The 25,590-nt window shown below is 41.6% G+C and overlaps 1 protein-coding gene across 2 annotated transcripts in view; it reads right to left on the bottom strand.

The window, feature by feature from the left end:
• Positions 1–25,590, bottom strand: part of ROR1 (receptor tyrosine kinase like orphan receptor 1) — a 450,818-nt gene that overhangs the window by 162,180 nt on the left and 263,048 nt on the right. The window contains exon 2 of one of the 2 annotated variants that reach the window (XM_081486553.1): positions 23,040–23,111. The exons of the other annotated variant lie outside the window; for it this stretch is intronic. Coding sequence (XP_081342679.1) covers positions 23,040–23,111 — 72 coding nt within the window. The remainder of the gene's footprint in view (positions 1–23,039; positions 23,112–25,590) is intronic. 2 annotated transcript variants of the gene reach the window in all.

A 25,590-nucleotide genomic window follows, 5' to 3' on the forward strand; every position in this document is an offset into this window, starting at 1 on the left:
AAAATCCTTTTGAAATGTATTAGTCTACTTTTCAGGGTTAGTAAATATAATAGGTTAAGCATCCATTTAAAACTTTTTACACTGGATCTTGCATGACTCCAGGAACATACATCAGAAGCTTTGGATTCTAGTACCAACTCTTATGTCCATCAGCTGTGTAAGTTTAGGCCTCAGTTCATTCATCTGTATGTGAGGATGAGGATATCTGTCATGCTTTCCCCCTGATAGTTTTGATGACTACAAAATTTGATATTACTGCTCTTTAGGACAGCCTGTTTCTAGGGATGCATACACATAAGGGTATAAAAATTCTAGATTGGACCAAGGATGTTGTTGTTTAATTGTGGTAAAATATATGTAACATAAAATTTACCATTTTAACCATGTTTAAGTGTACAATTCAGTGGCATTAAGTACGTTAATATTAGTGCAACCATCATCACCATGCACTCAAAGAATCTTTTTCATAATCCCCAACTAAGACTTAGTTCCCATTAAACAACAATTCCCTATTCTCCCTTCTTCCCCACCACCCGCCCCCAGAAACCATCATTCTACTTTCTCTATCAATTTGACTACTCTAGGTGTCTCGTATGAGGGCTTCCCTGGTAGCTCAGCAAGTAAAGAATCCGCCTGCAATGCAGGTGTCTCATGTAAGTGGAAAAATACAAGATATTGCTTTTTTAATAAATCCCTTATTTATTTTCTTACTTTTCCCATCTTTGTCTTTAAAGGTTGAGTGCAGAATACAATGTCAGTTAATTGTGGATATCATTTTATGGGTTCCAAATTCTTGAGATTTTCAACCTGACTGTGATTTAGGAGCAGACACACTGCCCTGATAGCATGATGTGGCCAATGACTCAGTCTGGTCTCAAACACAAGTTTGGAAGACTTCTCAGAGGCTATGCAATAAGGACAAGGGAATGGGATCTGGTCCCACCTCCACCACACAAGTACTGTTTGATCAAATCTTTCTCCTCTCTGAGTCATGTCTGTTAAACTTGAGGCTGACTAGGTTAAATGATCCCAAAATAGTGTCAACTTCATAGTCAAATGTTTTGATGACATTCTTGCCTTCAGTTCAGTTCAGTTCAGTTGCTCAGTCATGTCCAACTCTTTGCAACCCATGGACTGCAGCACGATAGGCTTCCCTGTCCATCACCAACTCCCGGAGCTTGCTCAAACTCATATCCATCGAGTCAGTGATGCCATCCAACCATCGTATCCTCTGTCATCTCCTTCTCTTCCTGCCTTCAATCTTTCCCAGCATCAGGGTCTTTTCCAGTGAATCAGTTCTTCGAATCAGGTGCCCAAAGTGTTGGAGTTTCAGCTTCAGCATCAGTCCTTCCAATGAATATTCAGGACTGATTTCCTTTAGGATTGACTAGTTTGATCTTCTTGCAGTCGGACTGACTGGTGTGATTCTTGCCTTGGAAGTTACTAAAAACTGTCATTCTCTCTCTTCACCTCCATCAAGGAACCCCATATTTTGTATAAAACAGATGGGACAAGAGGAGGATTTCTGTGATATTTTTCCTGGGAAAACAAATCAGAGGCAAAGAAAAAAAAAAAACAGCAACAATAAAAAATTGAACTACTTTTAGATGTTCCTGGCACTTCATTCAATGTTGTCATCTCTCCTCTGACCAGGGTGAAGTGGGGGTGTGGTGGGGCAAAAGACAGAATAGAGAGAATTTTTCACAACACATGCCAAAATGTTAAAAAACATGCATATGCATACACATACACCCCCACACAAGTGAAGGGTTTGCTCAAATTCAAGACTATGACTTCATACAGGAAAGAGAACATTGAGTTAAACCATCTGAATTGAGAAGATAGAGATATAAAATCATTTAAAAATTATTTCTAAACTAACAGTAACAGGATTCTAAGGTCTAATATTGTTGAGTACAGAAAGCAGGGTAGCCAAATATAAGAGATCATAGACCAAAAGAGCTACATATTTGGAGTGAACAACTATCCTTATCATTCATAAACTTCCCAACTTGGATGCATTTGTATGAGGAGACATTTCTGGTCTGATAAGAGCCTGACTCTGGAAGAAGAACAAGACCCAAATTCTTATGGAGGAGACATGTTCACATATGAATCACCCTGCAAAATGGTAGCTGCTTCAGAACATTGGCTGTGTGCCACAGAAGCTGACAGTGAAGGGGCTCAGTGTATGGGCACCCACTTTCAGCATGGAATGTAATCAGGATAGCAAAACTAACTACCTTATCCATCTGACTTCTTATATATTTTGTCATTTTTTTCCCCAGATGAAATGTCAGTTCAGTTCAGTTGCTCAGTCGTGTCCGACTCTGTGACCCCATGAATCACAGCATGCCAGGCCTCCCTGTGCGTCACCAACTCCCAGAGTTTACTCAAACTCATGTCCATTGAGTCGGTGATGCCATCCAGCCATCTCATCCTCTGTCGTCCCCTTCTCCTCCTGCCCCCAATCCTTCCCAGCATCAGGGTCTTCTCCAATGAGTCAACTCTTTGCATGAGGTGCCCAAAGTATTGGAATTTCAGCTTCAACATCAGTCCTTCCAATGAACACCCAGGACTGATCTCCTTTAGGATGGACTGGTTGGATCTCCTTGGATTCCAAGGGACTCTCAAGAGTCTTCTCCAACACCACAATTCAAAAGCATCAATTCTTCTGTGCTCAGCTTTCTTCACAGTCCAACTCTCACATCCATGAAATAGCCCTGGTTTGAAAACTGTTGCCACTATCTAGCCTCAGTTCATTTCAGTTGTTCAGTCATGTCTGACTCTTTGTGACCCCATGGAATGCAGCATGCCAGGCTTCCCTGTCCATCACCATCTCCTGGAGCTTGCTCAAACTCATGTCCATTGAGTTGGTGATGCCATCCAACCATCTCATCCTCTGTTGTCCACTTCTCCTCCTGCCTTCAATCTTTCCCAGCATCAGGGTCTTTTCCAGTAGGTCAGTTCTTCACATCAGGTGGCCAAAGTTTTGGAGCTTTAGCTTCAGCATCAGTCCTTCCAATGATTATTCAGGACTGATCTCCTTTAGGATGGACTGGTTGGATCTCCTTGCAGTCCAAGGGACTCTCAAGAGTCTTCTCCAACATCACAGTTCAAAAGCATCAATTCTTCAGCGCTCAGCTTTGTTTAAGGTCCAACTCACATCCATACATGACCACTGGAAAAACCATAGCTTTGATTGATAGACCTTTGTCGGCAAAGTAATGCCTCTGCTTTTTAATATGCTGTCTAGGTTGGTCATAGCTTTTCTTCCAAGGAATAAACATCTTTTAATTTCATGACTGCAGTCACCATCTGCAGTGATTTTGGAGCCCAAGAAATTTTGTTAGTATGGGTATTTCCAAAGCTGTTTCACCAGACAGCTTCATAAGTATGAACTAATGGAACCACTAACACATGAAATACTTTAATGATAATTTGCAATAATTTTAATAAGAGTTTTATAATGTACCTTTTCTAAAAAGGAATGACAGAAGATCGGTTTTTCTAAAAAAGAATGACAGAAGATAGGTTTTATAGGTCTATTCCCATTAAACCAATGTCAGGGACTGAGAATCCCTGAGTTATAGTATTTTATAAATGGAAAAAACTTAACTATTAATTATATCAATTTCCCCAAAGCATTCCTTCATGACTCCCTCCTCTGGATGGGTCTCCATCCATAACTCTTTTGTCTCTCTTTTTGTCTTTATATTTTGTCCTACCTCCTTTCAAAGAGAATGGGCTGCCTTTCTGGGTGCCTGGTGTCCTCCGCCAGCGTTCAGAAGTTGTTTTGTGGAATTTGCTCAGCATTCAAATGAACTTTTGATGAATTTGTGGGGGAGAAAGTGGTCTCCCTGTCCTATTCCTCTGCCATCTTAGGACCACCCCCTCCCCCAAAGCATTCCTGATATAGCATTTCTAAAAAATGTTCACATAGTCTGCTTAAATACATTTAGGGGGAGGGAGATCGATTCTTCATGAAGGAAGGAGTGAAGGAGACTAACTCATGAGATTACACTAGGTCTTTAGACTTTTAGTTTTATCATCTATAAAAGAAGAGAACTATTTTATAAGGCTATGTGAGAGAAGAAATAATGTGTGAAGACCAACTTTTAAGCTCTTGGTTTTCAATGAACATCAAGTGTCTTTTAATTTCATGGTTGCAGTCACTGTCTGCAGTGATTTTGTAACTCAAGAAAATAAAAATCTGTCACTGCTTCCACTTTTCTCCTTCTATTTGCCATGAAATAATGGGACCAGAGGCCATGATCTTAGTTTTTTGAATGTTGAGTTTTAAGCCAGCTTTTTCACTCTCCTCTTTCACCCTCATCAAGAGGCTCTTTAGTACCTCTTCCCTTTTTGCCATTAAAGTGGTATCATCTGCATATCTGAGGCTGTTGATATTTCTCTGGCAATCGTGATTCCAGAGTGTGATTTATCTAGCCCAGTATTTTGCATGATGTACTCTGCATATAAATTAAATAAGCAGGGTAACAGCCTTGACGTCCTCCTTTCCCAATTCTGAACCAGTCAGTTTTTCCATGTCCGTTTCTAACCGTTGCTTCTTGACCCACATTCAGGTTTCTCAGGAGACAGGAAAGCTGGTCTGGTACTCCCATCTTTTTAAGAATTTTCCACAGCTTGTTGTGCATCTAAGGGGCAGTTCATCTGGGAGATACTGTGTGACTAAGCTGTGGAGATACAGTTGACTCTGGCACTAGATTAATTTGTCGCTCTCTCTAGGGCTGGAAATATTGTTCAACTTGATGCAGATTTTGAAAAGGAAGTGTTTACTTGTAATATCTTCAAGAAAATATAAATCCTTCTATAACCCTGAGGAAGGAAAGGCCTTCCTAACCATGACATCAACCTAAAAAATCATGAAGGAAAGGGTTGCTAGATTTGCTTTTGCAAAGTTAAAAGTTAACTATATGAAAAAGATACACATACTATCGCAAAATTAAAAGCTAGTTTTAAAAAGGCAGATTTCAAAGCAGTAAAAAAGATAAATACATTAATAAAGTGAGAAAAACGAATGGATATTCATTGAAGGAAAAAATGCCACTGAACGGAGAAAAAAATTCAACCTTAGTTATCAAAGAAATGAAAGTTAAAATAACAATGACATTCCATTTTTGCTTTTAAAATTGACAATGACTAAGAAAATGACAATACTTAGTACAAGTGAAAATAAGTAGAGTGGTGCATTCTCCTACACTGTTGCTAGGGACTGTAAATATGCAGAGAGATTTTAAAAAATTAAAATATAGTTGATTTACAATGTTGTGTTAGTTTCAGGTATATAGCAAAGTGATTCAGCTATATACACACACAAACACACACACACATCTATATATAAATTCTTTTTCAGATTCTTTTTCCTTATGTGTGTGTGCTGTCTGACTCTTTGCAACCCTATGGACTGTAGCCTGTCCATGGGATTTTCCAGGCAAGAATACTGGAGTGGGTTGCCAGTTCCTCCTCTAGGAGAATTTCCTAAGCCAGTGATCAAACCCATGTCTCCTGTGTCTCCTTCATTGGCAGGCAGATTCTTTACCACTGAGCCACCTGGGAAGCATACAAAATACTGAGAATAGTTTCCTATGCTATATAGTAGGTCATTGGTTATTTTATATATGAAGTGAAGTGAAGTGAAGTGAAGTCGCTCAGTCGTGTCCAACTCTTCCAGACCCCATGGACTGTAGCCTATCAGGCTCCTCCAACCATGGGATTTTCCAGGCAAGAGTACTGGAGTGGATTGCCATTTCCTTCTCCAGGGATATTCCCCACCCAAGGATCGAACCTGGGTTTCTCGCATTGTAGGCAGATGCTTTTACCATCTGAGCCACCAGGGAAACCATCTTTTTTTTTTTTTTAATAGTAGTTTGCATATGTTAATCCCAAATTCCTAATTTATCTCTCTCCTTCACCTTTCCTCTTTGGTAACCATAATTTTTTTTTTAATGTTTCTGAGTCTGTTTCTATTTTGTATATAATTTCATCTGTATCATTGTTTTTTTTAGATTCCACATATAAGCAATATCATATGATATTTGTCTTTGACTTACTTCATTTAGTATGATAATTTCTAGGTCCATTCATGTTGCTACAAATGACATTATTTCATTCTTTTTTATAGCTGAGTAACATTATAGTATGTGTATGTATATACACACATATATGCACATATATCCATATGTATGTGTGTGTGTGTATATATATGTATATACATATATTTTTCTTTATTCATTCATCTGTAATGGACATTTAGATTGCTTTCATGTCTTGGCTATTGCAAATAGTGTTGCAATGAACATGGGAGTCCATGTATCCCATTATCTAAACCTCGCCTTCTCCCCATCCCCAGCCCAAACATTCGTATTTACCTGAATAGACTTTATCACAAAAGCAAGAACAAAACACTCACAAATAAAAAACAACAATGTCAACAACAACAAAAGCATTAGAATCTGCCTGTGATACAGGATACCCAGGTTCAATCCCCGGGTTGAGAAGATCCCCTGGAAAAGGAAATGGAAACCCACTCCAGTATTCTTGCCTGGGAAATTCCATGGACAGAGGAGCCTGGTGCACTACATTCCATGGGGTCAAAAAGAATCAGACGTAACAGAAGTGACTAACACACACACTTCAATACACACGTTACCAAGATTTCACCACTTACTTTTGTTTTCATGATTCTTTTAACACACATACTTGATAAGCAGTTGGAGATGATTTCTAATTACTTAATGGTTTTTTTTGGCCACACCACATGGCATGTGGGATCTTAATCCCCTAACCAGGGATCAAACCCATGCCCCCTGCAATGAAAATATGGAATCTTAACCACTGGACTGCCAGGGAAGTCCCTACTTAGTGGTTCTTGATGTAGAAACAAAGACTGGGGGAATTAATGTAAGTCACTTTACAGTTTGCAGAGCACATTATCTTATTAGGATCTGACAGTGATCTCAGTGGACATTATTCTGTGTGACAGCTGAGAGCACTAAAGTTCCAAGAGGTTAAGTGACTGGCCCAAGTTACTTTAGTTAGTGGCCAGGCCAGGGCTCTTACTTGGATTAGGGGCTGCAACACTAAATAAAAGCAGCTCTAGCACAGAGATTTCAAATTCATTTTTATAGCCCTCACAGTACCAGCAGTAAAGAATAGTAGGATAAAAGCTTATCAATGTCTCTTTTACTTATTTTGAATTTTCTTATTTTTATTTAGGCAAAATTCAAATAATGTGAAATGAATCATTTTAAAGTGAATTACAAAATTCAGTGTCATTTAGTATATTTGCAATGTTACACTACCACCACTTCTATCTACTTCCAAAATATGCCCCTCACCTGAAAAAGAAACCCCAGACTTGTTAAGCAGTTCTTACTCTCCCTCATCCCAGCCCCTGGCAACAACCTATTCATTTTCAATCTCTAGGCATTGAATTATTCTGGATTTTTTTTTTTTACATGAATGGAACAGGGAACTTTTTGCATCTGACTTCTTTCACTTAGTGTAACATTTTTGAGGTCCATCCACTCTGAATCTGTATCAGTATTCCACTCATTTTTATGGCTGAATAATATTCCATTGTGTGCACACCACAATTTGTCAGTGTAGTCATCCACTAATGGACATCTGGACTGTTTCTACCTTCTGGCTATCATTAATAGTGTTACTATGAACATGCAAGTCCATGTATTTGAGTACTTGTTTTTAATTTTCTTATGTATCCTACTTATATTTTATCTGACTACAAGAGTACAGGGTATTTATTGAAGAAAATGTGGAAATTAGAGGAAAAACACATATTAGAAAAATCACCTAAGGATAATTAAGAATACAATACCCTCTTCCAGAAAGGATTTTCATAAGCTTATAATGCCAGTCTTTCTTACCTTCCAATATACATGGATTATTACTTTAGAACTAGGTAGTCATGGAGAGTATGGACTTTGAGGTCAGAAAAATCTGGATTTGACTCTTGGCTCTGCCATTTATGAACTGAGTCACTCTTCCTCTCTAAGCTTATTTTCCTGCCTAGAAAAATGGACAATAATACTACCTACCTCACAGGGTTTTGATGGCACATTAAATGGGATGGTATTGTGAGTAAAACGTCTAACACAGTGCCTGGGATAGAGAGGGAATTCAAGAAGGAATAGCTGGAATAGAACTTTCCACACAGGAATTTGCTAATACCACCAGGAAGTGAAGCTCACAAGAGAGAAATTTTGTGTTTTTACCACTCTGTTTTAGTACAAGACCTGGCACCCAGTTAGCACTCTATAAAAACCTGCTGAATGAATAAGTGAATATAAGGGTTGGGGGAAAGGATTGAAATGAGAGACCTGGGAAGGATCTCCAGGAAAACACAGCTTTCTGATTTCAGAGGATAAGTAAAGGCCATGGATACGGAAGTCTTGCAAATCAATTGGTATTCTACACAACCATACTCCAAAGCCTGGAGTGGATCAGGGTTGACTTATGGCCCCCAGAATGAAATCATTTGCAGAAAATGGTCAGAAAATAAGTTAGTCATAGTTGCAGCAATCAGGGTCAGAGCTAGGAGCCCTCTGAGGCACGTGGCAAGTTGAACTTCCTAAACTGCTGGGCCAGCTGAGGCGCGGGGCATTTTTTCAAAGCAAATGAAGCATTTGATGGAATAAACCCAAGCAAAGAGATATTAAAGCATGGGGCCTTGACAGGAACTGCCCTGAAGTAATATCACTTGGAACTAAAGAGATGATTAGTGAGCTTCTCAAGGCCCTACAGGAAATCTTGCCTGGCACAGGAATGCAAAAATTTCCAACCTTGTCTAAAAGCAGTTCCCTACACTCCACTGCCTCAGAATGATGTCTTTAATGGGTTGCAGAGCTCACGCCTGCTGAAGGCCTTACTGCCTTCCTCCTATTGTGTGCCTTATCACAAGCTAGAGACTTGCCTTGTGTCTGGACTGACTTCTCCTAAAGTGCAGGAGGACTAAAATGAAGTTGTACACATGTTACCTCCCAGGAAACGGGCCAAAAAAGCTGCAGAGCTAATCTTGACCTCTGGTGGCTATTAGCTGGGCTTAGCCAAGGAGGATGTGAAAACCCTTTGTTCCAGGATTACAGTCTGTTTTTATACAACTATGCTTTCATAATTCTCCTTTAAATCACCTATCACTGCTTCAATTGAATTATTTTTAGTATAGCACATGTGTAAATTAATTGTTAAAATGTCTCTTGAATTTAGAGTTCGTGTGTGCTTAGTCCCTCAGTCCTGTCCAACTCTTTGCAACCCCATGGACTATAGCTCACCAGGCTCCTCTGTTCATGGAATCTTTACGCAAGAATACTGGAGTGGGCTGACATTTCCTTCTGCATGGGATCTTCCTGACCCAGGGATCGAACCACATCTCCTGTATCTCCTGCATTGCAGGCGGATTTTTTACCATTGAGCCATCTGGGAAGCCCTTTCAGAGTTTCTGAAGGCAAGACCATTTCTATTTTGTTCATTATTGCATCTTCAGACCCTAGAAAAGGCCTTGTCCATGGTAGGCATGCAATATACATTTGTCGAGCAAATGAATCTAAGATATTCTAGAACAAATTCCAATTCAGTTTGGAGGCATTAGACTATACTGGGATAAGGACATGGGTTTGATTTCTAGTTTCACAGCTTGTGATATTGGGCAAATTGTTGAAATTTCTTTTATTAGTTTCCTGATTTTGCTGTAACAAATTACTACAAACTTGGTGGCTTAAAACAGCAGAAATTTATTCTGTCACAATTCTGGAGGCTGCAAGTCCAAACTCAGGCAGAACCCTGGTCCCTCTGGGGACTGTATTCATTCCTTGCCTCTTTCATTTTCTGGGGCATTGGTAGGCTCTGGCTCCATCACTCCAACCTCTGCAGCCTCCTCTGTGGGTGTGTAGGAAATCTCCCTCTGCCAGTATCTTATATAAGGACACCTGTAGACAGTTAGGGCCCATCTCGACATGCAGGATGATCTCTTCTCAAGGTCCTTTCCTTAATTTAATTACATTACCAACACCATTTTTATAAATAATAAAAATTTAATAGGATCTGGGGATTAGGACGTGGACATATATTTTTGGAGGGTCACTATTCAGTGAATTACATTTGTCTATGGCTCAGTTTGTTTATCCATAAAATGGACACTGTATCTCTTAGAATTATCATGAGGATAGATGCAATAATACATGTAAATCACTTTATGTGTTTACAGCACATAAAAAACTCTCAGTATATGGCAACTGTGGTGTTACTTTATAAGGCAGGAAAATATTACTCCCTATGGCCAAATAAAATAAGTGATGGAGTCATGCCAACTCATTCAGACATCTTCAGAAGTATGTTAAGTCAATATCAGTGTCAATCTATCTCTATATTTATTTATTAATAGTCAGGTCTGGGACCTAGCTCAGCCCTCTTACCTTTGTCATCACATTTGTACTCAAGACAACCCTGGCAGACTGGTGTTCTCTCCCATTTTACAGATAAAAAAAGGCAGGAAAAAAAAAAAAACAGTCAAAAGTAAAGCACAATTTTCAAGAAATTGAGTTAGCCATAGAGCTCAAATATAAACCAAGGACTTCTCACTCCAAGCCCAGTTCTCTGTATTACCTCAGAAAATTAAGGACAGACATGGAGAAAGTTCCACGCATCTGTACCTGACTAAATCACTTGTTAGAACACTATGGTAAGATCTGTAGGTTAGCCTAGAACTCTATACCAGTGGTTCTCCAGCTTCATTGCACATTAGAATCACCCAGAGAGCTTTTAAATCCCTCAAATGACAGACTGTGTATGAGAAGAGTGAAGTGAGAATGGGGGTGGGGAAGTGACCTAGGCATTGAATGTTAGTCACTCAGTCTTTGAGAGCCCATGAACTGGAGCCCATGAACCAGGCTCCTCTGTTCATGGAATTCTCCAGACAAGGATACTGGAATGGGTAGCCATTCCTTCTCCAGGAAACCTTCCTGACCCAGGAATTGAACATGGGTCTCCTGCATTACAGGCGGATTCTTTACCATTTAAGCCACCATGGAAGCCCAGACGTAGGTATTAAAAACTTTTCAAATCATCTCAATCATAGTGGGGGTTAAGTCCTACAGTTCTATCAGTGGACTTCAAACTTTGATGAGAATCAGAATTACCTGGGAAGCTGATTTAACTATAGAGGCTTAGGGTCTAGTCTGCTTCAGTGATCCTGGGTCTCTCCAGGTGATTCTGAGACTAACAGTGTTAGAGGACAATGACTCTAAAGTACCTTTCAATTCTGATGTTCTGATTTTCACCACTCATTTATTTATCTATTCAAACATCTGTACCAATTTGATGGACATGAGTTTGAGCAAGCTCTGGGAGTTGGTGATGGACAGGGAAGCCTGGTGTACTGCAGTCCATGGGGTCACAAAGAGTTGGACACGACTGAGCACTCACCTAGAGTCAGACATCCTGGAATGTGAAGTCAAGTGGGCCTTAGAAAGCATCACTACGAACAAAGCTAGTGGAGGTGATGGAATTCCAGTTGAGCTATTTCAAATCCTCAAAGGTGATGCTGTGAAAGTGCTGCACTCGATATGCCAGCAAATTTGGAAAACTCAGTAGTGGCCACAGGACTGGAAGAGGTCAGTCTTCGTTCCAATCCCAAAGAAAGGCAATGCCAAAGAATGCTCAAACTACTGCACAATTGCACTCATCTCACATGCTAGTAAAGAAATGCTCAAAATTCTCCAAGCCAGGCTTCAGCAATATGTGAACCGTGAACTTCCAGATCTTCAAGCTGGTTTTAGAAAAGGCAGAGGAACAGAGATCAAATTGCCAATATCCGCTGGATCATCGAAAAAGCAAGAGAGTTCCAGAAAAACTTCTATTTCTGCTTTATTGACTATGCCAAAGCCTTTGACTGTGTGGATCACAATAAACTGTGGAAAATTCTGAAAGAGATGGGAATATCAGACCATCTGACCTGTCTCTTGAGAAACCTGTATGCAGGTCAGGAAGCAACAGTTAGAACTGGACATGGAACAACAGACTGGTTCCAAATAGGAAAAGGAGTCCGTCAAGGCTGTATATTGTCACCCTGCTGATTTAACTTATATGCAGAGTACATCATGAGAAACGCTGGGCTGGAAGAAACACAAGCTGGAATCAAGATTGCCAGGAGAAATATCAATAATCTCAGATATGCGGATGACACCACCCTTATGGCAGAAAGTGAAGAACTAAAGAGCCTCTTGATGAAAGTGAAAGAGGAGAGTGAAAAAGTTGGCTTAAAGCTCAACGTTCAGAAAACTAAGATCATGGCATCTGGTCCCATCACTTCATGGGAAATAGATGGGGAAACAGTGGAAACAGTGTCAGATTTTATTTTTTTGGACTCCAAAATCACTGCTGATGGTGACTGCAGCCATGAAATTAAAAGACGCTTACTCCTTGGAAGGAAGGTTATGGCCAACCTAGATAGCATATTTAAAAGCAGAGACTTTACTTTGCCAACAAAAGTCCGTCTAGTCAAGGCTATGGTTCTTCCAGTGGTCATGTATGGATGTGAGAGTTGGACGATGAAGAAAGCTGAGTGCCGAAGAATTGATGCTTTTGAACTGTGGTGTTGGAGAAGACTCTTGAGAGTCCCTTGGACTGCAAGGAGATCCAATCAATCCATCCTAAAAGAGATCAATCCTGGGTGTTCGTTGGAAGGTCTGATGTTGCAGCTGAAACTCCAATACTTTGGCCACCTCATGTGAAGAGTTGACTCATTGGAAAATATCCTAATGCTGGGTAGGATTGGGGGTGGGAGGAGAAGGGGATGACAGAGGATGAGATGGTTGGATGGCATAACCGACTCGATGGACATGGGTTTGGGTAGACTCCGGGAGTTGGTGATGGACAGAGAGGCCTGGCATGCTGCAATTCATGGGGTCGCAAAGAGTCGGACACGACTGAGCGCCTGAACTGAAACTGAAACTGAACTGAGCTCCTGAACTGAACTGACTAGAGTTAGAACTACAGGGATGCAGAAATCACACCTAACTTCTGATGTCAAGGGGCTCACAGCCTGGCCAGCTACTCCTGTGGCTCTGAAAGCACTTTCCATAGTGCCCTTCCTTCCTAGCTGTCCCTCCTACTAGAATGGGTGGGCCATGAGGGCTTTCTTTGACATGAAGAAGATACTTAATGCATATTCCTTGCATGAGAGAAGAAGGAGAAAGAAAATGAAAATATATACGTGGAATCAGCATTCCCCAGCAGTACAGTGGGGCACGGCCACTTTCCCCACAGAGTAAGATGTGATTTTCTGTGGGGGAAGGTGGGGTCAGGAAGAGTTTATTCTACGTGGTGAATCTGTACAGGGTATTTAAGGGTGGCAAAAGGGTGGGAGGGTACTCTTATCATAGCAGAGTTTTCACAGTGGCTTGAAATAGGATGGGGAACCATGAGTGACTGGTTCTAGAACACAGCAAGAAGGAGTGGAGGGGGTGGAGCAACGGATGCTGGGGCTGGAGCCTCATGACCCTTTGTAGAGTCTCTTCTCTCTCCCTTGTCAAGCAAGAGGCCTCTAAGTGCAAATGTCCTTGCGAGTCCTCAAACAAAGGTTGACCAGTCCTGTAGGCCCAGGACTACAAAGGCCTCCTATAGTCCCTGTGAGTAGGACTCTAGTCCACAAGTTTCTAGAAGCAGCTTGAGGCCAAATTCCAAAGCCATTTCTGAAGTGGGTGCTCAGGAAGGTCACTAAGTAGGCAAGTTTAAATCCAATCGAAGACACCAGACAAAGACAAAGCTTGCCTGGGAGTATCAAGAAATGTTCTCTCTGCTGCTTCCTGATTATTTATCAATACAAGATTGTGATTAGTCTTTGGGAGGAATGGGCTTCCCAGGTGGCACTAGTGGTAAAGAACCCGCCTGCCAATGCAGGAGATGTAAGAGATGCAGGTTCCATCCCTGGGTTGGGAAGATCCCCTGGAGGAGGGCATGGCAACCACTGTAGTATTCTTGCCTGGAGAATCCCATGGACAGAGGAGCCTGGCGGGCTGCAGTCCATAGGATCACAAAGAGTCAGACATGACCGAAATGACTGAGCACACACACACACGCACACACTGAAAACAGTAACAAGGGAGGAAGGAATCTGAGACCCATGATAGGAGGTAGATTAATCTCTATCCTGATTCTAAATGGTAAGCACAGGAGCATAAACATCTCCAAGCTTGTTCGATTGCTGCTGTCTCAACTGGGCTGTAGTTGCTGGGAAAGGGGAGCTCTGTGCCCCTCACACAGCCATGCTGGCCATTTGCAGAACACCCTAGGGCCCCAGGTCTCTCAGCGGAAAGCCTCACTGACAGCAGCACACCGGGGAAGGGAAAGAAGGCTGATGGAAGGGAGTGGTGCTGAGAGCTGGTGCTAGAGCTGGAATGACGGGGTGAACAGAGTACAGAATGGGGAAGCTGACTCTTTCTGCCCCAGGGGTGGTGTCCAATTGCCAACTTCTTCCCTTGGAGCAGGCTTGAAGGATCAAGATTATACCCATACCTTTATGGGTCTTTTCCATTCTATTTTATGACAAAATCCCGCAGTTCTCATCTTGGAGGTTCCCTTCCCTAAAGTGAAAGGACTTGTCAAGTAAAGAGGATTAATAAGAGTCCTGGAGACAGTAGCTTGGTTGAAGAGGAAATGATTTCCATGTCACATGTTTCCATGCTGGGTTCCAGGCAAAGGGACTGAAAGCTTGTACTGAGTCAGTGAGGGGTAAAGCAGACGCAGTAAAGTTAGCAAGAAGCTCCCTTGCTTCTTTATTAAGAAGGGGTTCATCTCACTGCTTCCAAACCTAGAACAGATTTTTCCCTACTTTTAAAAATCATTATAAAGGAAAAGGAAACTATGGATGACCAGGAAAAGCTTATCTGAAGAGATGACAATTAGGCCAAGACACAAAGGAGGGGGAAAGCAAGAGAAAGGGGATTCTGGGTAGTGCCGTTGGTGAGGAAAGTGCTTTGTTTGTTAGAGGAAACTAAAGGAAGCCAGTGGAGCAGAGACAGCAAGAGAGAACTGTGCAAAGTGAAGTCTGAAAGTCAGAGGCAATGCTGGATCATCAGAGCCCTGTTTGAATATACCCAACATCTGCATGAGCTGGAGTTTCCTCATTTGTTCTGGGGTCCCATTGCTATCCTTCATGTAACCATTGTGCTTTGAACTTCTAACCTTCAAAGTTTTTCTCCACAGGAGGAGATTGTTTAAAATATAGTCTTTCTCTGAGAGTTACTGATCAGATTATAACCAATAATGCTTATCCATTACACATAAAGTTCTTGACATATTTTTAAGCATTATACACACACAAAATCGTGGCTTCCCAGGTGGCACTAATGGTAAAGAACACGTCCGCCAAACAGGAGATGTAGGAGACACAGGTTCAATCCCTAGGTCTGGAAGATGCCCTGGAGGAGGAAATGGCAACCCATTCCAATATGCTTGCCTAGAGAATTCCATGGACAGAGGAGCCTGGCAGGCTACAGTCCATGGGGTGGCAAGGAGTCAGACACGACTGAAGCAACTGAAGCGCACACACACACACACACACACACACACACACACACACACAAAATCAGTTTTCAAAAAATTTCTTTTAATAAAAACCAATTCCTAAAATGTAAAACCTTGTGTAGATATAAGAACATCTCCTCATGTTGCAAGGAGAAAACATAGGTTAGAAGATTTATCTGAGGTTCTAGCTGTTGGTTCACTAGAGCAGCAGCTTTTAACAGAATTATAATGCAAGTGACATGTGTAATTTTTAATTGTTTAGTAGCCACATTAAAAAGGATCAGGTGAAATTAATTGTAATAATATATATACATATATATAGTTGCTGCTGCTTCTTTTTTAAATTTATTTTTAATTGGAGAGTAATTGCATTATAATGTTGTGCTATTTTCTGCCATACAACAATGTGAATAAGTCATAAGCATACATATATCCCCTCCCTCTTTAACCTCCCTTCCACCCCCCTATCCCACATCGCTAGGTCATCACAGAGCACCAGGCTGAGCTCCCTGTGTATTTCACTAAATTTGATATATGAGAAATGGTTGTTTTAATGATAGATTTCTATAACCGTTTAAGTGATTGATTTATATAGTCAATGTAAAAGTTATTAATAAAGTGTTTTAAGTCCTCTTCCAATGAGATAAGCCATTGAAATCTGGTTTAGGTTTTATAGTCACACTAACCTTATTCTGGACTGGCCATATTTTAAGTACTCAACAGCTACAAGTGGCTGGTGGCTATCATACTGGATCCTGTAGCACTGAAGCCTTATAGAAGAAGGATTGATAACTCCCTTTTTATAGGTGAGAACATTGACACCCAGAGCTTAATTGACAAGTCACTGAACTGGTTGGGGATATGAGCTGTGAGTAGATTCTAGGTTTTCTGTCAAGTGCTCATTCAATGGATCATACTACCTTCCCCTTGGGAATAAGAAGGGGTGGGGGCAATAGCATTACCTGCAATGAGTAGCTATTTGTTCTAGAGACTGTTGGTGGGACTGTGCATGTGTGCAAGCTTAGTTGCTCAGGCATGTCCAACTCTTTGTGAACCCATGGACTGTAGCCTGCCAGGCTCCTCTGTCCATGGGATTCTCCAGGCAAGAATACTGGAGTGGGTGCATGTGTGTGTGCTCAGTCACTTCAGTTGTGTCCAACTCTGTGTGACCCCATGGACCGCAGCCCACCAGGCTCCCCTGTCCATGGAGTTCTCCAGGCAAGAATACTGGAGTGGGTGGCCATTCCCTTTTCCAGGGATTGAACCTGGGTCTCCTGCATTGCAAGCAGATTCTTTACCATTTGAGCCACCTGGGTGGGACTTTAGACTCTATGTAACCCTTTGGAGTGATACTGCTTCTCCCATTTTTCATATAAGGTTACATAGGCTCCAAGTGCTTTTGCAGTTAACACTGGCAGGATGGGAGAAGGCAATGGCAACCCACTCCAGTACTCTTGCCTGGAAAATCCCATGGATGGAGGAGCCTGGTGGGCTGCTGTCTATGGGGTCGCACAGAGTCGGACACGACTGAGTGACTTCACTTTCACTTTTCACTTTCACTTTTCACTTTCATGCATTGGAGAAGGAAATGGCAACCCACTCCAGTGTTCTTGCCTGGAGAATCCCAGGGACGGGGAAGCCTGGTGGGCTGTCATCTATGGGGTCGCACAGAGTCAGACATGACTGAAGCAACTTAGCAGCAGCAGCAGCAGCATAAGGTTAAAGCCTGTTGAACTTGGGTGGTTTAGAATACCACGTGGATATCCCCAGAAATTCCTTTGACAAGCTACTAGTCCTAGGAGGACTATACTTTAGCTTGCCAAGTACCAAGGCTCCTGATCCAGTTCATCCATCTCTGGCCCCTTCACCCAGAAACAAATAATTAGAAGACAAAGAAAGGTCTCAATTGCCCCATGAGGTCTAGCTGTGAACCAAGCTCCAATGTCATTTAAATAGACTCTTTATGTACCAAGGACAAACCTAGTAACAGAGAGGGGGGACAAGAGGAAGCAACCACTCCCTGAGTCAAGGCCACAGCCCTTGACAGTGAGCTAAGGGGCTGAGGCCAGCACGTATCTGTCTACCACAACCATGCAAGCAGGTATCCTAGGGCACAACCCAAGAGTGACCCACAGATGTGTTAGTTGGCCAGGAAAACAATCTCAGCTGATAGAGACCAAGGCCTCTGCTCCACAGGTGAGCAAAAGGAAGCTCAAAGTCATAGTAACTCCAGAGTTCATGCTCATAAGAACCTTGCTGTACGCCTCCCTGCCATGTGTAAAGCTCCGAGCTGGTAGAGAAAGCTGGCTCTTAAAAAAGCAAAGCAGGACAAAATACCCCCAAATCTAGTCTGTCAGCACAGAGAACTATTGGCAGTTGGAATCAGGCCTCAGTATTTTTTTTTTTAAGTTAAGGCTCCCTCCCTTTCTGCTACCTACGGGTGCAATTTCCAGTGCTTTCTCCAAAAGAAACATTTGGCTTTCTATAGAGCACCTCTGAGACCTCATGTGACTGAAAATGGAAGAGGGGGAAAGAGGCCCTCCTCACGCCCCACCCCAAAACCCCCATGGGGAAGCTGAGGTTGGGCCCCTGTAGATCAATTTATTTTAGGAGGCACTTGGTTCTGAAGCATTTGTTTCAGAAATCACCCCTGTGCCCCATCAATAGTAGCTTTCAACGGCTCTTCCCGGGTGGCCTTGTCTCTTTTAAATTTCATTTCCTGTTGGAAAGGATAAACAGGTAACTGTTTAATGCCACTGACTGGACTCATTTAACAGAAAACCAGGATCAGCGTGAAGCTGGGGAACCAGAGTGGGATTGATGGGTGAAACAGAGCTGAGAAGCCAAACTGGGATTACGAGCGGAATAGAGCAGGTCGATGAACAGAAAGGCATTAGCGAATACCAAGGGACAGACTTTTATTTTACTTCTTCTCCATGTAAGGCCAATTGTCCCACTGGAGGAGGGGATATGAATGCAAGGGAGACAGCGTAATCAGCTGCCATGTTGGGCATGGATCCCTGGACTTGGCCTGGAGGCCTTGGTGGGAATCCTGGCACTACCATTCATCAGCTTTGCCCTTCAGCCAAGTCCTTTAATCCCCTTGAGCCTCAGATGCCTGTCTGTTCTACTGCACAGGATGGTGTGAATTCAAATGATGCCTTCACATGCTTGGCAAGCACCTCACCCCTAGTAGGAATTCACACATAATAGCTATAAATTGGCACAGATGGTGTTGGAACCCATACAACTTAACACATGTTTTCCACTACACATGAGGCACTGTGTTGGGCAGTAAGAGCTGCCAAAGGATAAGAGAGCCCTGACTTTAAAAGAGATGGGCCCAGAATTGATGATATCAATAAGGCCTGGTAAGGATTTGCAGCAAAACAGATATGGGGCGATATGGTAACTACACATTAAATGTTTTGAGGTATTGTTGACAGATGGTCAATGGGGTCAGTGAAAGGACTCATAATTGTCTATTTCTCCCGCTAGAAGGTAAAGTCCACCAAAGCTGGAATGTTGTCTGTCTTAGTGTCTGTCTAAGCACTGTGGGGAAAAGCAGGTGAGGGAATGGTTAAGGTGATGCTCTAATCTCTGAACTACCATATTATCTTGAATCTATCTTCCAGTTCACCATTTCTCTCTACAGCTGAGTGCATCCACTGTTTAACCCATTTGATGAATTTTTAATTTCTATAACTCTATTTTTAAATTACAGAATTTCTGTTTAGTTCATGTAAAATGTCTACTTTTCGGTCATCTTATCCTGTACTTGCCCTATGGTTTCTACTTCTTCTTTTACCAGAAAACATGTTAAACATACTTACTCTCTCAAATTGATCTATTGCCTGTAGTTTCCAAGATAGGAACTTCTCCATGTCTTTTGTCTGACTCTCACTAATGGTGGCTTTTCCCCTCTCTTCTACACATTATGATATTTAAAAGTACACTTAACAACAGGAGTTTTGTTGTTTTGTGGTTTTGAGTTTTTAAACTTTGTTTTTTTGTGGGAAACCCATGCAACATAAAAATATTGAGACATTTTTATGACTTAGCTTTAGGCTGCCCCTCTCAGGATCTCATAGTTTAATCAATTCCAGACCCAGTTTTTACATTATCTTCTTGGTTTGTGGCTTGTGCACTATAAGAGAAGTACCCCAACCCCATACTCATGTAGAGCATAGGTTGGGGTTTTAATTTTTTTGAGGGTGACCCCAGTGGCCCAGCATAGTTGACAGACTTCCCTACTCAATCCTCAGCAGAAATTTCCTTATTTCATGCTCAGGTCCTTCATTCTTCATTGACAGCCTTGGTAAGGAGTTTGTTTCCTATTGCCTCAGCTCTCATCCCCATAGGATTCTGAAACTCCAGCCCCCTAAGAATCATACATATTTCCCATGTTTTCACAGGACCTTTTGTTTCACTCCTTCCCACTGATCACTGCTTGCTCTTCACTTCAGGCACCTGGGGATTTCTCCTTTCTGCACACCAGCCTGGTGATGGATATCCCCCCCTTGTATATTTACACTAACATCTCTCTGTGATTGGAAGGAATGTCCCTTGACGACTCTATTAAACCAGAAAGATTTTATTATGCCTTTAGGTACTAGTCTTTTTTTCTCAGCTCTGAGTTCATGAAGGACAGAAACCTTGGTCTGATTCATCTTTTGATCCTGATTCTTCAGACTATGCCCAGATCAGAGTAGGAAGCAATAAAGATTTCATAATGCAATGAACAAATGAATCAATCAGCTTTCACTTACACTCTCAATGGGAAGTAGAGATCATATACTAAATATCTTCTAGAGAAAGAAGACATCAAGAATCCCTGGAAAGTCATCCATGCTCTCTGGGAGGCCATGCTAACCAATCAAAGGAGTTTGGCCACTGCCTTAGTTTCACACTTTGACCAGTAGGTTCTCTACTCTTGATAGAATACTTCTTTCTTGAAGGGCAACAGCTGATAATTATAGTGCTAGTCTGCTAGAAATTCATAGTCTGGCAGGCTAGGTTCTTACTGGTAGCTTTGTTGCCTTTTTAGCACATACTGATGTCCTTCTGGGGCTTCCCAGGTGGCTCAGTGGTAAAGAATCCACCTGCCAGTGCAGAAGATGCAAGAGATGTGGGTTCAATTCCTGGGTCAGGAAGATCCTCTGGAGCAGGAAATGGCAACCCACTCCAGTCTTCTTGCTTGGAAAATTTCATGGACAAGGAGCCTGGCAGGCTACAGTTCGTGGGGTCACAAAGAGTCAGACACGACTGAGCACACACACATTTATGTCCTTCTAGAGCCATAACTGGAACTTGATCAGCAACATGTAATGTTGCAAAGATATACTCTTTTCTGTTGGTTCCATAAAGAGCTTGCCAAGTAAATTCACATACTTGAAAGCCTCTGGTACAGTGCTTGGCTCAGAGTGGGCACATTTAGTGCACTTTATTTCTTTTTTTTCCATTAAAAATATCCACAAATATTTGTTGAAAATCTATTGCTTCCTAAGCACTGTGCTTGGTGCTGAAGATGGAGAGGCGTAACATATTTTACGCATCTGTTTTAATTTTTACTTAGAAAAAGAATGTCCAGGGACTTCCTTGGTGATCCTATGGTTAAGAATCTGCCTTGCAATGCAGGGGATGTGGGTTGATCCCTGGTCATGGAACTAAAATCCTACATGCCATGAAGCAACTAAGCCCGTTCATCACAACTAAGAAGCCAGTGTGTCATAACTAAGACCTGACATAACCAAATAAATAAATATTTTTTTTAAAAGAAAAAGAATGTCCATATCAAATTTGACAATAAAAACTACCCCAAATGTCCTCTGATCTAAGGTGAAAAGACATCTCACCTCATCCTGCCACTCAAAATGCCTAAAAAGTATAACTAGCAAACTAAATTTGCCTATTATTGTTTTATAAAGTAACAGTCTCTTTCCTTAGAGAGGAAATTCAACTCCCATTGAATACATGAGCAGACAAAGGAGAACTGATCATAAAAGGCAATTTTTGACAGTGACTTTTGAGCTCCTTTCATCACTATAATTCCAGAACCTAGAATCATGTCTGAATTAAATTAGAAACTTGATAAGACTGTTGAATGTGAGTATTCTTGCACATATATATGGATATAGCCCATCCATATATATGACTCTATGTACAGTAAGACTCACTCATCATTCCACACATATTTATTGAGAATTTCTTATGAATAAGAGTATGTACTAGCTTTTTTGATAGAGACAGGAGAAAGAAAAAAAAAGAACAAAATAGATATCCTACCTACAAGGAATTTCCAGGTGTAAGGGCAAGATAGACAGTTATGTAAATCACCATGATATAACATAGAAAAGGTTAAGAGTTGAACATAAAAAAAGACTATGGGGTTCCAAATACAGAAAGGCTACTTCCTGCTGAAGGATTAGATAAGACTGTGGCTAATATAGACTATATGCTCAAACGTAAGTAATGTGTTACCTGGTGGCTCAGACAGTAAAGAATTCACCTGCAATGTGGGAGACCTGGGTTCGATCCTTGGGTTGGGAAGATCCCTGGAGGAGGGCACGGTGACCCTATCCAGTATTCTTGCCTGGAGAATCCTTAGGTACAGAGGAGCCTGGTGGGCTACAGTCCATGGGATCACAAAGAGTTGGACATGACTGAGAGCCTAAGCCCAGTATAGGGAGAGAGTGGTGACTGGCATGGAAGGAAGGGCAACTCAGATGGAAAGAACAGCTTAGACAAAAGGCAGAAGCAGAAAAGCACAGGATATAGACAATGAAACAGAAAGTTGGCTAGAGACGCATAAAAGAGCAGTCTAAAGAGAAATAAGCTGGAAAGGTAGGATGAGCCAATTGCAGGGGGTTTGAACGCGGCCTGATTTATCTTCCAGGACATAGGATCTCTATAGAATAGCCAGTGCTTAGCATATGGTGGGGTTTAATTAACGCTACAACAGCCGCATAGCAGGAGCCTGTTTTCCAGCTGCACACAGGAAGTGGCCATCTGTACACGCAGGCAATTACAAACCTTCCAGATACTCTGCCCTGAACCCTGCAAGCACATCAAATACTCACCGTAAAAGGTCACCCAACAAACATCTCTGATCAATCCTGGCTCAGGCAGAATCAAATCCTCTAAATAAGATCCACTGGATGCAGTGTCAGGAAGGTCAGAAACTACCCTTTTTCACATCTTGAAGCATTTTTACCATGTGGAACTCTTTAGAAAAAGAAGGGAAAGGAAAGAGAGAGGCAAAAAAAAAAAAAAAAAAAAACCCTCTCCAGAAATAATAGAATTCCAAGTAATTAAATGTTAACTGATCACAAAGTTAACAGGGGATTTATTTTGGCCCCTGCCTCCTTCTAGTGATCTAAAAAGCAGTTGATTTCAAGGACAGCCATGCCAGGATTAAACCTGGCGTTTCACGCCTCCCCTCCTCCACTTCCGCCCTGTGTGTCCCCACTGTGTACCTTTGTCGAGCTCACTTGAAATGTTCCATGATGAGGTAGGCACTAACTCAGCAGTGACTGACAACTCTGTTTCTGAAAAGAAAGAGAAGGGAGGGGAGAAAGACAAGGGCAATATTAAATATAGTAACTTATGGGCTGTTAGAAGCATTACAGGAGATTTCCAAAGGCCCTGCCTTCCGAGAGAGACCACGAAGTCCCATAGCTTATTAAACTTAAATGTCTGCTCTGCCTGCCAGGCAGAGGTGCCTGTATTATAGAGGCTATCCAGACAAACATACTGGAGGCCAGATTTGAAGATTTTTTTCCTTTAAAACACAGGCTTGAAAATTAAATACAAATATTTCATTGACAAAAAACCAAACCTGCAGAAATGACCAAATATGATCAAATGCAAACTCCTCCTTTTCTTGTTGAAAGATCAGTCTTAGGTTAATAGAGTCAACAGTCTTTCCGTGAAACATGAGATCAACATTGCTCCTGCTGCTGGTTTCATTTGTGTTTGTGAATTCATAGCATTTCTCTTAATAGACAAATTGATTTCTCTATATTGAAACCTTCAGTCAAGACAAATGGAAGCTAAGTATTTGAATATGGAGAGTAATTTGTGGTAATCAAAATTCAAAGATAGCTTTAAAAACCACCATAAATTAAAGCAAACATGCAAATCCAAAATATTAAGGACACGATCCACTATAAAAATTTAAAAACTCTTTATGATATACTGTAATATACAAACAATGCTTTTATTTTTGAATATTTAACCCATGACACATCCTACTAGCACATTTTAATAGGATTGCATTAATCTCCCCTTAGGCCATGTACACACACACACACACACACACACAGTTGTCACACACACACACACACACACACACACACACAGAGTTGTATTACAGAACTTTCATGCTAGGCAGGATCTCAGAGAGCCCAGAGACTGGGTCATTAGATCCATGGCACCCACGCTATCACGTACCCTTTCTTCGGATATCATTGATCGATTATGGATCCTTTTGCCTATAAACCTGGGATCTGCCTTACAGCCTTTCAACACAGTATTTTAGGTAGCCACTGAAAATGGATCTGTGTTAGAATGCAAGACAGAGGAAGAACTAGTATTTAAACCTAGGTCTGTCTGACTCTACCACTCACACACCTCCTGGCAGCCCATGCTGCCCAGTTCTGAAGTCTGAAACCTGACTTGTTTTTCACCTTACCTCTCTCTGGCTTCACCTTTTCACTGAGATAAGCACACTCTTCTACATTTCCTTATTTACTGATTGAGGCCGTCTGCCACATGGCCATAGAAGCTGCATGCCGTCATCAGTGAGCTTTGCCAAGGACAGGATGTTTACCCACTGAGACCTTGCAGAGGCCACTTCTAGCTTGTCTACTGAGTCTCCAATCAACCTGCCATGCACAGCAGAGACAAAGGGGTTGTTTGGTTTGTGCAGACCTTCTTGGCTTTCTTCTTCCCCTGTCCAGGTGGGAAAGAGAACACATGGGAAAAGAAAGTAGACAAGCCACACAAAACCTACCCACCCCAAAAGGCCCCAGTCACCTCCCACATCCTGAGCCAGCAACAGCAGGCATTCTTTTCAGGGGAACTGAAGTCAGATGGGCAGTATGGCTGGGATCTTACAGCAAACAGAATTCCAAAATATGAAGCCAAAAAGGAAAATTTGCCCAAGTAAGAAAACTGCTTAACAGAAAACCACTGTAGAAGGCAGTGATCCTGTTATCAACCACTTGTCCTAGAAATGGGTGTTTCATGCAGGTGATTTTACCAGGAAGTGCTAATTGTCTACATTCTAGAGCCCTCCACGTGTGACTCCAACCACAACTCCACTCTGACCCCCCTCCTGCCGCCACCCACTTTGGCTCTTTGAATAAAGGCCCCTTGTTTGCAGTATTTTGGACTACTGTGGTTCCTCTTATAAAAAGGCTCATCAAGCACTCCAGTACCCAGACTTTGGGGAGCTTGGGAATAGAAGCATGGCAGCCACAGCGGCCACTCAGGCAAGAAGCAAAGGGTGGGGAAGTGGTGGGATTAAGACAGATCTTGACAGCATTTACATTCAATATTTTCATAGCTTCATCTTACTGCTGCTCATAGCTAAATTGCCAGAAACATAGGTTTCATTTTACAGCATTAATTTTATAGAAAGTTAGCTATATGTCATTTGGTTTTTCTAGCCTGAATTTGAATTGCTGATTGAATATAATTTGAGACTGATGACAAATGAATAGATTCTTGGCACTGCTAACAGTAAAATTGTTCCCCCACGTGTCCCTGGACACTAATTACCACTCAGTTCTTGGGCTACAGCAAAGATAATTTCAATTCATAACCTCATTAATTGATTGTGATGATTCTGAGGAATTTTGTTTTCAGCTTCAATATCTATTCCTTGAGATAACTACATGTTCAGTTCTTCAGATAAAATGATAATAAAAACAGATAAAATAGTTTTAAATATGAATATTCTCCCTGACAAATATTATCTTCTTAAGCTACTTTTTTTTTTTAAGTAAGGTTGGATTGTTTAGT

Source organism: Giraffa tippelskirchi, chromosome 5, assembly GCF_054371585.1.
Source record: "Giraffa tippelskirchi isolate mGirTip1 chromosome 5, T2T-mGirTip1v1.2.pri, whole genome shotgun sequence".
Taxonomy (NCBI): Eukaryota; Metazoa; Chordata; class Mammalia; order Artiodactyla; family Giraffidae; genus Giraffa; species Giraffa tippelskirchi.